The following is a 14730-nucleotide window of genomic DNA, read 5'->3' as shown; positions in this document are numbered from 1 at the left end:
GGGGGAGTACAGACTCACCCACTCCTCCTCATGCCAGTCCACCTGCAGAGAAGACCGGCTGTTCCTGCCTGACCACCGAGCCATGAGGGTGTCCTGGTCATTCCGCAGCATCACCTGCTCCTCCTCGGTCGAGGTGGGCGAGGCCTTGGAGGCGATGTAGTCAGGTCGGGCGGCATTCAGCCCATGGATTGAGGTGGCCAGCAGCTTGCAGTCACACACGGTGACCAGCTGCCGGGTCTGCAGGGACACACGCACACCCAGCCTCTCAGCACCCAAACCATGCTGAGCAGGCCATTACCAAGGAGGTGGAGGAGCCGCCCCAGCTTCAACAAGCCCCCTGGCACTCGCTGCAAAGTCAAGGGCATGAGGCCGTCACCGAGGATCCTGAGCCCTGGGCTCTGTCACTACCTTGCCCCCCCTCCAGATCTATGACCACAGTCCAGTCCCAGACCTCCACTCCAGGCCGTGTGGGAAACAGGCCTGAAGGCAGACAGACCTTCGAGGTCATCCCAGCATCACCACTTGTGTGGACAGCTCTCAGCACATGTGAGGTGTCCAGGGGTTTTCAGACACCCAAGGGACCCACCCCACCTGCAGCAGGGGAGTCCCTCCTACCTTGTCTGCCAAGATGGCAAGTGTTCTTTCCAGGCCAGTGGCCGACCTGTCCTTGGCCGCCCTCGAGAGCCGCTCGGCGTAGTAACTCACTTGGGTTTTGAGGGTGTTGATCTGGGCAATGATCTCCTTAGCTCTGATGATGTCCTGTGGTATGTAGATGATGGACTGGCAGCTGGATGCGGTGCTAGGAAGGATTGGAACAGGTTCAAAAGGGCTCTCCCAAGCTGACAAGGCTGGAGGCACCCTCCCAATCCCAGCCCGCACCCAACGCAAGGTGAAGCATCCTGTTCCTCAGGGGTGTCTTCCTAGGCTAGTCTAGTTGTTGACGGGCAAGAGTAAATCTCAGGAGATCCACCCTGTCTATATGGTATAGGCTTGAAATATTAAAATACAATTAAGTCTTTTATCTGTATTCCCACATATCTGTATTTCTACTGTGTTTATACACATGTGTACAGATACTGAGCCCGGTAGTCATCTGAACATCCCCCATCTTTCACCTAAGAACTTCTTTTGTCAGTTTCTAAGTGTTACCTAAGTGGAGACTGGGGTCTGCTGATACTGGAGGGGGTCACGTCACAGTACAAGGAGACTTCAGTGGGGGCTGGACTTTGCCAAAAGATTCCTGGTTTCTCATTTGGCCAACAAGGACTTCAAACTTCCTACGCATAGACCCACACCCTCCTTTGTGTGTTTACCTCAGCAAGTCCCCAGAACACTGGGCTTCTGTCCTTTCTCTCCTGCTCTGGGACTCCCTTGCTTAAAAAATCTTGTCCTGAGGGATGGAGGGGCATGGAGGATGCACCGGACCGGAGGCAAGGCGCTCAGTGACTTAGGAAACCGGTCCTCCCTATCTCTGCTGCCAAGCGACATGTGTGTGCCTCCTGGGATGCAACGTCGGAGCCACAGCTCAACCACTGCCCGGCACAAACACCAGCCTCTGGGGAACCAACTCCATCTTGGGACCTTCTAGATGGGGACATAAACTGAATGTCTCTTGGCTAAAATGCCAAATCAACCCTATATTACAAACTTATTTTTCCGACCACCTGAGGAAGCAAGGGAAGCAGGGGGAAAACATATAAGGCACCCATCTTTCACGGAATGAAGGGCCTTGACTGACACCCTCAAAGAACTCTGGGGGAGGAGAGAGAAGGTGGAGGACCACACCCTCCTTCGTTGCCCCGGGAAAAGAGGGTCACGTGGTCAGGGATGAGCCCTTTCCTTACTGGGCTCTTTCCAGGCTAACCGGAAGCCGGGTCACCAAGAAACGGCCCTGCCCTGCCCCCTGACAGACTACGGGGTCAGCATGCACACACAAGAACCACAGCACCCCAGAACAAACACCACCCCAAGCCCAGACGCCACAGTGAGAAACGATGGAGGTGTCAGAAGCCCATGCAGCGGGCTGCAGTTAGGCCCGCACAGCACGAGGTGCGCACACTGCTCTCCAAGCTGCAATCACTCTGCCCAATGAATAGCTGCCACTCAGAGGAGTCAAGTCTCAGGACGGCAGTTTTCAAATCTCTTCTTCCCAGGGCCCAGTCTTGAGAACACTCGTGACGTGAGGTGCACGTTCGTGTGTGTATGGAACGGTGTGTCCACTTCAGCAAATACAAAGCCTCCAGCCAGCCAGAGAGGAATCACCTCCCCACTCCCCACAGATCCTCACACAAAGGTCCTATCAGTAACTGGGGCTCACGGAGGGGACATGTGGTGGGAGTGAGAAAGGACACGCCTCAAACAGCGGCTGTTCATGGGCGACTGTGAACAGCAGTCATGTGAGCCCAAAGACTAACAATGGGGCAGCTGCCGAGCCTCAGCTGGGGGACAGGGCCATGTCCCCGTGGCAACCTGGCCCACCCAGCCAGGGCCCTGAGCTGCTCCGGCTCCGTGAAGGTAGCGGTTCCGAGGGCAGCGGGAGCCTCACGAGTCCTGGTGCAGAACCCCTGTTCTGGACCAGGGCCGCGCTCTGGGTGAGCCTGGGGAGGCCTGGAGCAGCACCTGGGGACCCCGGTCAGCAGGCACCAGGATTCTGGCTGCCATCTCATTCTTTGGTGGAGAAAGTCATCTGATTATATTAACCCCTGGTTTGCCCTCCAGGGGTTAAACCCTAGTAATTTGTTTTGCAAATCTCCATTAACCATTAAATATAAAAATGTACACTGGGGACCACCCTGCTGGTCTACGGTTGAGACACTGCACTTCCATGGCAGGGGCAGGGGTTCAAGGCCTGGTCAGGGAACTAAGACCCTATGTGCCATGAGGCATGGCCAAAGAAAAAGTAAGATGGTTTCATTCCTGCGAGAGGTGAAGGGGAAGTAAAAACAGAAGAGCCTTAGATGGCAGTAAAAGAAGCCAGGAAAGGACTCCCAAACACACCACTGTACTGGCTTGAAGCCTCAGCACCTGGGACCTGCCTGGCCTAGGTGCCTCCTTGTCATGGAGACAGAGCTGGGTCTTTGCTCCAAGTGACGCAACCAGACTGGGAGGGTTTGAAACAGCAGACTGGAGACGGGCTATTCATTATCACAGAACATTGCAGTTGGAAGGAGAGTTCTGTCTACGAGACTACAGCTAGGAGCCTGCGGGGGCGCGGTGGGGGCAGCACCTCACAGAGGAGGGGACAGGCTTTCTCTGCACGAGAGCAAGACCCAAACGCACACTCTCCACAGACAGAGAACTCACCAACACTCCTCAAAACTGCTAAAGAAAAGAACCAAGACGAAATATTAGCAGCTTGTTAGCAAACGGCAAATGCAAAACAAAAAAACCAAGTTCTCTTTCATCAAAATTCTGGAGATAACTTGAGGAGGCCCCGACCACAGGGAGGATTCAACTTAGGAGCCCAGGGTGGTCCCTGGTCAGAGCACTGCGCGTGTGCTTGAGCCCCAGGGAGACACCCCATGTGGTGGGTTACACCTCCACTGAGGAGAGCTCCCCTGGTACCATTCCTGCACGTGGTTTTATGCCATTAGTAGGAAAATACATAAACATGTACATTATATATTTGAAAAATACTACAAAAGCCTTTGGGGAATAAGAGTCCTGAAGTTCACGTGCAGAATAACTAGTATCAACACCCCGACCTTCCTGGGCCAGGGCCAGCCCCTTGACTGGCTTTCTCCTCCAGGGCCGAGTCGCACGCTCACACCTCCACATGCAGCGCGGCGACACACATGCGGCTGGCCGTGCAGAGCGGCGGTGGCACAGGAAGCTGTCTTTGCCCTGATTCCCAGGGGACCACCAGGCTGGAAGATCCTCGGGTGAGTCTGGTGGCCTGGTTTGAGGAGCCCTTGGTGGGGCCAGATCCAGGTCAAGGGGGCTGCAGGAAGGTGGGCAGGATCCCAGAGATGCTGCCCAGTCTGAGGCTCACTTCCCACCCTCTGCCCTGGGGACAGCTCTGAACCCTGAGTCCCTGGGTGCTCTCTGCCTGCCCACGCACCCCTCAGCCCACTGCACCTGTCCTTTCTCCTCAGCCCCTGCAGTCCAAGGTCAACCTGCTCAAGCCCTGTCCTGACACCCACCCAGGACACAGAGCCAGCTCTGGCCTGAGGCTACGGCCAGCACTGTGTGTGTGGCCTCAGTCGCCAGGCCTCCACGACTGCTCCACGGGACCTCCTGAGGACCGTGGCCTTGGTGCTGGGGCCCCTCAGCTCCACATTCTGCACAGGCTGCTCTGCTGCAGCCCCAGCTTCTTCTTTCTCTGCGATACCACCTTCTTCTCCTGGCCCTTCCAGGATCACTGCCCAGGATCCTGCCTCCCCACCTTCTCCAGAGCCTCACTCCATCAGTGTCCTCCACCATCTCCCCTCATTTCCCATCATCTCTCCTACCAGCCTGAGACAAGCTTGTTTCGGTCCCACTCCTCCTCTGCCTGTAGGTCTGAGGAGCCCACGGCATCACCTACATGCCTCCCACCTACTTCCTAAAATCGAGCCCTCCAGTCAAGGGAAGTCTAGCCAGGTGGCGTTCGGGAAGATCACCAACGCCTCCCGGTGCCGGACGCCAGAGCCCGGCTTAGCGCGCTCCCCCTGCCGCCCCTGCCCTGCCGCAGCCCCTGCACCCTCTTTCCAGCAGGCTCCTAGCACTGGCCTTGACCTACCTGCTCAACCTGTCAGCTCTAGTCACCAGCTCACCCTGCCCCCGAGCTCCGGCCCCAAGGCCCCGCCCCTTACCATGTGCCCCGCCCACCTCGCCGTTTCCCCGCTCTGATTGGTCACTCCCTGCAGCCCCTGGAGCCTCTCTGACCCTGGGAACACTGACCACCAATGTCCTCCAGGAGAGGAAAACATCTTTCCCAGACCTCGCACCCTATGACCTTCGACCAGGGTTTCTAAAGGGCAGCGGAGCCCGCCAAGTCCGCGAGGACCGGGGGCACCATTCTCCCCGCGGATTTTTCAATCGGCTGCGCTGCCGTTTTGCAGGGACAGGCCCTCGGGCACTCGTCACCGCCCAGCACAGGCTCCTCAGGCAGCTCCCCCCACCCTGCAAAAGCAGATCGGACAATGGATGTTTCTGCGGTCCCCTTGTGACTTTTTTTTTTTTTTTAATCTAGGAAGCCCGAGACAGCAGAACAAGGAGGACAGACACCCTCTGAGAACTTACTGTTTCTTGGTCTCTTCAAACTTGTGCAGCTTTTTGCGGAGACCTCCCGACTTGAAGCCCTGGCAGTGTGCCGCTGGCGCCCCGATGGTGACAATGTCATAGTTCTGATCTGAATGACAGAAAGCTCTCCTCCGTTACTCTGGCTCAGGCCTGTGGACAAAGCTGGCTACGGGGATATGCACAAAGCTCTGGGGTCCCCCACCAGCCCGGCTCCAAGCAGCCTGTGGCAACACTAGTCCCACCATCCAGGGTGCCCGAATGCCTCTGGAGCCCAGCACCCTCATCTTGGCTCAGAGGGGCCTGTGTGGGTCTCGGGGTGGGGCCACACAGAGACCCACAACTCTCAGCCTGCGCCCCTGCCTCAGAAGGATGACCTGTGGGCCATTTTCTGCCCCAGAAACGCAAGGAAGCCGGAGGGAGGACAAACGAGAGGAAGGTGCTAGAGCTCCTCACAAAGGCCTTGGAGGTCCCTGTGCTGTGCTCTCAGCCCAATGCCACAGCAGACACACAGGACAGATGTGCGAAAGCTCAGGGACCAAGGAAAAAAGTGACATGATCCATGAGGCAGTTACCTGCTCCTCCATCATCCTGAACTCTCATCCTTTGTATGTGTAAGTTAGTGGGAACAAATTCTAGCTTTTTATCTGCTTTCAAACTGCTTGCTTTGAACGAGGGACCTAAGGATCAGAAGGGGAGAAGATAAAGATGGTCAGCCCGTATCCAGCATGCAAGAAAGGCGCCCAGAGAAGGGGCCCTGTGGGGATACCGCTGTGGGTGAGCAGGCACGTGTCAGCAGAGGCCTCGGGGGCTCCAAGCTGCCCACGAGCATGCTTCCTTCCCTGATGACAGGGGCTGTGAAACGCTGAGGGACGGCAGCTCCTGGCCAGAAGACTCGTCTGGGGTCCCAGGGGTGAGTGGAGGCAGGTGGAGCCACCCTCGGAAGCTGAGGAATAACACCAGGCCTGCCTACGCCAGCTCTCAGCCGAGAGGTCTGACTCAGGGATGGAACTGTGTGCAGCACGCTGTCAGCACCGCTATAAAAAGCAGGTGGGCCCGTGCCAGAAAGTGTCTGTTCCCACTGCAGAGCCTTCCAGCACCTAAGATCCAAGAAACTGCGCAACAGCAGCGACACGCCAAACCTGGAAAGTGGTGAGAAGGCCCACTCGCCACCCCAGGTCGGTCGCGGTGAGCAGACGCCACAAGGCACCTGGTCTGGCCCTGGAGCACACTCACACATCCTCACGTACACCCTGCGTGGCTCAGGGGTTTGGACCATGTTTCCTAACAAGATATTCACAATCTTACTTCTATAACTGGAATACTTAACTAAGTGAAGAATTACACGCCGAGAAAAGAAAGGGATTATAAATTACGGTGACAATGAGGAGAAATAAACATTTCATTTAGTGAAAAATGGCACATTTACTTTGCCAACATAGAAATGAAGACTGGCCACTATCTGCTCCACGCTTTGCCCAGGAAACTGTTCCCCAGCTACTGATGGGGGTGCCCCACGGACCAGCAACACCAGCTTCCTGGGAGTCTGTTAGAAATGCCAAACCCCAGATCTGCTGACAACAAGATTCTCAGGGGACATAGATACACAGGACATCTCAGAAGCTCTGCTCCAGAAACACCCAGGTGTATGGTTTCAGACTTTCCCAGGTAACAGGCAACCAGCACCAGCACGTCCCTACGTCCCTTTAGGAAAACACTGCAATTTCTCTTAGAAATACACTTAGATCTTTTCTTCAGACGCAAACCAAACCCAGGGCACCATCACCTTGCCGTCATTCCTGTATCTGGCTTCTTCTCAGTTAAGTTCATGGACAGCTTTCTATGTTCTGTGTCAAAACCACATTAAGGCCTTATGACTTTCCTGAAAACCTGAAATTCTATTATAAAAAGGGGAAGAAGGAAAGAATCTGGAGAATAAAGTAATAGAAAACCAAAGTCATTTCATTTGGAATCCAAAGGGACTGAGTTTACCATCGTTTTCTAAATCTACCCGAACATGCTTTGGAAATCAAGTGGTACCTTTTAATAAGAGGTGTCTGTATTTCATTTTCTATTTTGAGCCTTGAAATGGAGAGCTTCACTAAGACAATTTGTGTGTCAATATGTGTGTGTGTGTACACTCATGTTTTTTTCTGACTCTGCGACCCCATGGACTGTAGCCCACCAGGCTCCTCTGTCCATGGGATTTTCCAGGCAAGAATGCAGGTGTGGGTTGCCATTTCCTTCTCCAGGGGATCCTCCCGACCCAGGGATCGGACCCACGTCTCTTGCGTCTCCGTTACTGGCAGGCAGGTTCTTTACCACTGGTGCCACCTGGGAAGCCCATGTATCAGTATAAGGACCACCAGGTAAACTAGGAAATCTAGAAACCGCACCTTGCTTGGTCTCAAGGCAAAAGGCCTACATTCTTCTGGGCACTGCACTGATGCAGGTCCAAGATGAAGCAGTAACATGGACCGGCAGCCTGGGACCCTGTCTCTCCTCAGTTTCATCCTAGTGGTTTGTTTTGGCAGATGACACCATGGAAGGAACTTTCAATGCAATTCACACATTTGTCTTAATTAAGATCTGAAAACTCCATATCTGAAAGAACCGACATCTACATGAGAATCTATTTTTAAAAATCCGTTAGAGTGTCTGTCAGTGGGCATACGTGAGCAACCCTGGATTCCAGGTTTTTAGCTGGGAAATGAGAATGGGTGCCCACCTTTGTACTGATGGAGGTCGGTCAGGTTCTCCTGGTAGGTGAGGATGATGGTCTGGTACTGTGTGACAATCTGGCGCCGGAGGCTCTCCCAGCATGGGGACAGCTCCCCCAGCTCCTCCAGTTCACACACTCTGCAAGCAAAACACACACGTCAGGCCATGGCGCCCACTCCCTCCTGGCAGAGGCTCAGGAGTCCTGAGCATCCCGGAGGCCAGATGGTTGTGGACGTGTCACTGACGCTCAGGGAAGGCCCTGTGGGTCTGGGGGCCAGCAGCAGGGCAGCACGGCGGATGGCCCCACATGTGGCCGTAAGAAAGGTGGGCAACCACTGACCGTGTGTAAACTGCAGAGACAGGCTTTCCGTAGGAACCTAGATGTTCAGGGAAAACGCAGCAAAGGACTGGAGAGGGGAGTGGCTCTGCCGTGGCCCCTGTGACCACGCACGTATCCAGGGGCCACAAGAGCTTGAGCTGCAGTCCATTTGAGCCCGACCCTCCCGGATCACAAGAGGACTAGAGCCTGAGGGCAACCCTCTCCCCTCTCCTCGTCCCCACCAGGGTTCTGCCCCCTGGGTTCTGGGAAGCATGGGCGTTCCCGCCCTCCCAAAGCAGAGCTGCAGAACAGAAAGCTGTCCAACGAGCCTGCAGCTGGGCTGCTCAGCAGTGTGGGTCCCACAGCCGCCAGGCCCTTGAGTCTCACTGCCATCCTTCCCAGGTCTGGGACAAGGGCCCTGGGAAACCGGCAGCTTCAGCCACCACTCCCGTCACTGTCCGTGTTTAAGTGATGAACTGTCCGGATGTAAAAGGTGTGAGGGTGAGGGGAGACGAGGACAAGAAAGAGAGGACTTAGGATCTCCACAGAAATGAAAGCTGCTTAAGAAATGAAATATACGGGATTTCCCTGGTGGTCCAGCGGCTAAGAACCTATGATTCCACTTCAGAGGCATGGGTTTGATCCCTGGCTTGCCATGCAGCATGGCTGAAGAGACAGAAATGATACATAATCTCAGCTCGGCAGGAAATAGCAGCTACAGAATCAGAATGATGAACACACACATGGATTTTTAAAAAAGGATACCCATTTTAGGAAACTGGGGAGAAAGTATAAAAGACCTGAAGTCCTCATCATTTATGAGGATTCCCCTTTCCTAATCAGGAGTTAATCCCTGAAATTGACTGAGAGTGCTCTGTGCATATATACAGAAATGCAGCAGCAAACAGTGACATGGCTGAAGTGGCTGTTTCTTGGGAAATGAACAAGAAAGTTGAGCATCTCAAGACTTGCATTTTTTGTAAAAAGCATTTTTGCACTCTTTCACTTTTTACACTATGCACTTTTTCCTCTGGGGGGCTAATTTTTAAACGTTTTTAGGAATCTACTAAATTATCTGAAGTTAAAAAGTCATACCATTTTATCATTATTAAATCAGCAAAAGGAATGCTGAAGCGCGGGGAACATGTGCTCAGCGCTGGCACAGCTGGCCTGTCGGGCAGGCGCTCTTGTGACTTCCTCACACACAAACGGGGGACACAGTTGAGCAAACTGAGCCGGGCTGAGGAGCAGGCAGGCAGCAGGGCTGGGCGTGCGACCAGGCCTGTCTGAGGCCTGTGCTCACCCACCCCGTCTACGAGCTTTCCTGCGGAAGGGGCGGCCGGGAGGAGCCCTGGGCCTCACCTGGCTGCGTCCTCCTCCAGCAGGAGCTTCACAAACTGCCGGGGCACGTGGAGGGACAGCACACTCTCTGCCATCTGCTCCAGGATCCGCAGGTGGTTGCCCTCGGTGGTCGGGAAGCGGTACATGCGGCAGATGGCACCACCAAACACTGAGGCGGCAGAGAGACAGCTGCAGTGAGCGGGCGCGGGCCGCCGTGGGCCCCCAGCCTACACGGTGCCCTCACCCCCAGGCCTCCTTACTGTTTATCTCCAGGGAATCCCAACACTTAAACCCAAGCCCCCCAGTGACAGCCTCAGTGCTCCTGCCCTGGGACATGCAGTCTTGCCGTCGCAGACCATGTCCCTGGCTTGGAGGTGCTGGGACTGGGTGGGGAGGCCCCTGGTCATCGAGTCATCAAGACAGGGCCCAGGAAGAGGAGCCCCTCCCCTGGAGGGTCACCAGTTCCCAAGACGTTGAACCAAAGACTGGCATGCTGGTGTGCCGGGAGGTGACCACTGGCGGACACGCCCTGACGATCGGAGCAGGTGGGGGAGGGGACTGCGGGCCCAAGTGGACACTCAAGAGAGTGGCAAGAGTACCCACGGATGAAGCTGTTTACCCGATTTCAGTAAAGTGTCTTTTCGCAACGAAGCATATTTGGATCGGATCCCCAAGGCCTCAGTCAAGCTCTCATCAACAGGTAGAACCATCTAAAAACACATACACATGAGCATGACGAAACTGACTCGGGCGACTCCAGGGCGTATCTTAGACCATAAAAGCCTCCTTGAAACTAGTATCCACAGTTGACTCTGTGAGAAACACCCAGCCCCAGCCACAAACAAGAGAAGCCACCGCCTGGGACACTGAACTCCCTCCGCCCACACGGTTTTCTAGAAATGCACTCTTCTGACCGAGTCACTTCCCTTTGTCTCTGAGTGTTTTGCTGTGTAGGATGAAAGGGCAGTAGTAGACAGGCCTGAGAGTATTTCCAGAGCTAACGTTTCAGACTTGTTTTGGGTACAATGAGAGATCTCTGTATTTTACAATGACTACTTATCAGTGTTTGGGCTCGTTTGAGTGTCTGTGTGAGCGGCTGTGTGTGAGGCGGGGTCGGGAGAGCTGGGTGGGCGGTGCAGGTGTGCGATGGGGCCCAGGCAGCCATGGGCAGGGAGTGTCTGGGAGAGGAAGACCTTAACCCACCCTCAGAGACAACCCGGGTCTCAGTCCACACCTGCAAGCCACCTCGCCCCTCCCGCCTGCAGCTCCCGCTACTGAGGAGCCAGCTGTGACCTCGAACAGAGGCTGGGGATCCCCCTCTCTACCGGATAAGTGCCTGGGGGCGCAGGCATGTCCAGTAGAGGCCCCACTGTCCCATCCCCTGAACTCAGAGGCCACGTCCGTTAGGAAAGCCCTCCAGCCCGCCCAGAGGCAGAAGATGCTGTGCTCACCCTCCCGTTGACAGTGTCCAGAGACCGGGTCACTGGGGGCCGCTGATCCGACTTCTCCTCCATCTGCCAGCCCATCACAGTGATGTTGCCCACGCGGTCACTCTCTGCAGACCTGCAACCAGCAGCACACTGCGGTAACTGGTGCTGTGCCTGCGCTTCACTTTCTGCTAAATGCAAAGCTCAGCATCGCGGATGGTCGACGGGTCCTGGGGGCACCAGGACGGGGCCAGCTGGTCGGCCCAACAGCAGTTGCCACATGCGGGGGCTCTGAGGGCGGCAGGTGAGCAAAGGTGGGGCCGCAAGGGAAGGCCGTGTCTGGGAGGGGGCGACGCCCCACAGGGAAGCACGGATGTGCCAGTAAAGCGGGAGGGGCAAAGCCACCTCCCTGCCCGCTTGGGAGGCAGGGGCCCTTCATCCCTGGGCTGCCCCTCCCCTGAGAGTGACAGGGACACATCTCAGAGTCAGGACCCAGAGCATCTTTTTCTGGCACAGGACCCCTTTCTGCTCCATCCACTCCATCCTCAAGATCTGATTAGCCTCAAGTCCTAGGCCTGGACCCCAGTTAGCAGAGGTCACCCGGGAATTCCCAAAGCCTCTGAATCCTTCGTGATACAGCTGAGGCCCCTCTAGCCCTGGTCAGTTTCACCCCAAGATGCCTCAGGGTGGCTGCCAGCTTCCTGGGCCCATCTGATTCATTCAGGGAAGCTCTGGTGCGTCTCTGATTCATAAAGCAATACTGTGAAGCCTGAAGTGTGGGGCTTAGCCAGGCTCTAAATTTTTGCATGGCCACATCCATCCACCGACCGTTTCCTTTGTGACTCATTCTCATGGTTCTCGTGCCTGGGAAAGTCAACCCCAGTCACACTGTTCAATGACCATCTCTAGCTCCTTTTAAAAAGGATGATGTCCAACCAGAATCAGCTCTGGCAATGGATGAACCTGAGTGTTTTCCTCTAACCATCCTTCCCTGAAGCAAACCCCCCAATTCTCCCAAGACCCTTCTCTTGTCCTGAGTCAGGCTCTCCACACACACAGGATCACTGCAGGGCAAGCCCTCCCCAACGCAAGCAATACTGTCATCTCTGCATCTTCAGAATGTCACACTACTGGCCAAGAATTCATCTCCTACATCAAAACTGTCTTTGCTATTTCAGACTATTTTCCCAATTTTTACATTATTTGGGGGTAAAAAAAAGATGGAGAGACAGACAGAAAGAACACTACATCAGGGTGGGGCCTGCACCTAAAATGAATTTGGGAAGGACTGGCATCTTAACCCCATCACAGTGGGGGCGGCCCTTCCCTCCCCTCATTCGTTCCTTCCACAAATATTTCCTGAGCAGCAGACACTGTTCTAAATCTTGGGATACTTGCTCTCTGGGAGATCATATCCTATTGCGGGGGACAGATGACAGCCAAATACATATGGTATTATTAGATGTACACAAAGGTTTTCCTTTAGGTCTGCATACTTCCCATGAACACTGCATACTTCCGTTCCATGACAGGCCCTCTGACAGGCTGAGTTTTTTTCTTTCTCCTCAATGACAACCACCTCCCCCCAAGACTGGCTTCTGGGGACGGGGGTTCAGGGTAACACACTCTCTCAATATAGGGTCGGACCTTCCCCATCCATCCCTGGACCTTGTGATTCCAGATCCTTGCAGACAGACAAAATTAAATACCAACCTTAGTGTTAAATACAACCTATGGTGCCTGTCCTGGAGCAGATCTTTGACGACAAAAGTCCCGGACCCCAGCAAGTACATCTGTGGGAGAGGGGAAGACAGCATTAGTGCCCACGCTGTGCCTCTCCTCCAGCTCTCGGGGCTGGAGGGAGGAGGGGGGGTCCGGCTGGCTGGCTCTCTCAATATGTCTGAGTTCATCTCAGGAGCCCATTGGGAGGCTCAGAAAGATGTTCCCAAAGACAAAAACACCTGGACATTAATTCACAAGCCAGGAGTAAAGTCAGTCTTGTGTTCACCTCTCAAACAATTATGTAGCTTTAGAAAAAGAAGGGAAGAACATCCCACAAACCACAACATGGTACTTAACTGTTCCCTGAGATCTGTCCTTGACATCATACACGGACAGCTTGACCTGTGTCATCTGATTGATGAGAGAGTCTTGAAAGAAGGCAATGCTGCTTAGAAATATAGGATCATTGGTTCCCTACAATAGAAAAAAAAAATCAGAATACAGAGTTGCATTTTCCTTAAGTGGTTGCTTTTGAAATACACCAACATTCTCAGAAGGAGAAACTAACTAACATCTTACCAGCTTGGATCAACAGGAACGCAAACAGGCTTTACAGGGATGCAGACAAGCCAAACTCTGCTTTCCAAGAAAGACAAAGCCTGTAGGCCCAGATACCATGAATAGATCACCACACGCTGGGCCCACGAGCTCACCCTAAGGGCTCCTCCCCCAGCAGGAAAGACTTTCTGTAACTACTCTTACAACTTCAGATGTATTTGGATCTACTACTGTAGGCTATTCCTTTAAGCTGAGGCAGATGTTAAGCTGAGGCAGATGGAAAGATGAAAGAGGAAATGAATGGTCAGCATTGTTTATTTCTAGAATCCTGGGTTTGTAATCATGGAGGCCCAGCTTTTTTAAGGTTGTCTTTTTCTGAGGATGAGCTGCGAGTCTCTAGATCACAGGTCACTATTTCTTGGCAGCCCAGCCCTGACCTCAAACGCCATTATATTAAACTTGCTTCCTCAGGCGGTGGTTAGTGATCTCGGCCAAACTGTTAGCAGTTCTTGCCTGGACCTGCAGTTCCAGATCTGATGTCTCGCCACCTGCTGGATAGTCTCGTCCCCATCCTCACCCTGCAGTGACCTGCTGGGGCCACAGCCCCACCTAACCACTCCATCTGCTGGTTCGGACTCCCTCTGACTCTCCTTCCAAGGAGGCTCCAGACCCAGGCACCTGCTTCGCTGCCTTCTCTGTTGCTCTGAGCCACCCAGGGACGATTCACCCCTGCAAGTTCCACCTGCAGAGCCTCCCTCTCACGCCCCCTTCTTCCATTCCTCCCCGCTGCCAGTGAGGCCCCAGATCACTCCCCGAGGACCTGCCTTAAACACACCTGTAGACCAGCCGGCTACGGCATGGCCAGACCCCCTGCACCCCTGGGGTGCCTCGTGCACACACGATACAGTGTGAACCGCACAGTGAGTGGGAGAGGTCCCCATCCCCACACACTGTCCTGCTTGCTCTGCTCTCACACGGCCCACACTCCGCTCGTCTGCAGGGAGTCATGTTCACTTCGGCCTCCTCACCCACAGCCTGGCACACTCCCTGAGGGCAGGGGCAGGGGCTCAAACATCATCGTGTCATCCACAGCTCCCAGCGCTCTGCTTCGCGGGTGGGCAGTGCTGGACAAATGCTAGAAACCGGAACTGTTGGCTTGAACTTGGAAATAAATTCCCAAGGTAATGAGAGGGTCTATCAGGCAAAATGTAAAACTTGGAAAGAAGGAGAAATGCAGTTTGCTTGCTGGAGACTACCAGGGAGGGCACCATTCACACAGAAACTCACATCACCAACAAAATCTTACAGGAGCTCACACCAGCCGCCTCCTACACTTAGTTTCATAACTTACATAATGTGCTCAATTATCTAAAGAAATCTGGTAAAATTCCTGAGGTGACTGTGTATCACTTCACTGCATGT

At 54.3% G+C, this 14730-nt stretch overlaps 1 protein-coding gene across 17 annotated transcripts in view; it reads right to left on the bottom strand.

Annotated features, from left to right (window-relative positions):
- INPP4A (inositol polyphosphate-4-phosphatase type I A) overlaps positions 1-14730 on the bottom strand; it is a 120750-nt gene that overhangs the window by 28255 nt on the left and 77765 nt on the right. For 8 of the 17 annotated variants that reach the window (XM_040267621.1, XM_040267631.1, XM_040267635.1 and 5 more), the window contains 11 exons: positions 13108-13224; positions 12742-12821; positions 11053-11164; positions 10221-10311; positions 9623-9770; positions 7949-8079; positions 5796-5900; positions 5224-5332; positions 3304-3321; positions 616-799; positions 19-237 (listed from right to left, as the gene is read on the bottom strand). In XM_040267621.1, the coding sequence (XP_040123555.1) occupies positions 19-237; positions 616-799; positions 3304-3321; positions 5224-5332; positions 5796-5900; positions 7949-8079; positions 9623-9770; positions 10221-10311; positions 11053-11164; positions 12742-12821; positions 13108-13224 (1314 nt within the window). The remainder of the gene's footprint in view (positions 1-18; positions 238-615; positions 800-3303; positions 3322-5223; positions 5333-5795; positions 5901-7948; positions 8080-9622; positions 9771-10220; positions 10312-11052; positions 11165-12741; positions 12822-13107; positions 13225-14730) is intronic. The other 9 variants (XM_040267626.1, XM_040267629.1, XM_040267638.1 and 6 more) reach the window with 2 other exon arrangements.

This window comes from Oryx dammah, unplaced genomic scaffold (assembly GCF_014754425.2).
Source record: "Oryx dammah isolate SB20612 unplaced genomic scaffold, SCBI_Odam_1.1 HiC_scaffold_25, whole genome shotgun sequence".
Classification (NCBI taxonomy): domain Eukaryota; kingdom Metazoa; phylum Chordata; class Mammalia; order Artiodactyla; family Bovidae; genus Oryx; species Oryx dammah.
This window is presented reverse-complemented; position numbering and strand designations above follow the sequence as displayed.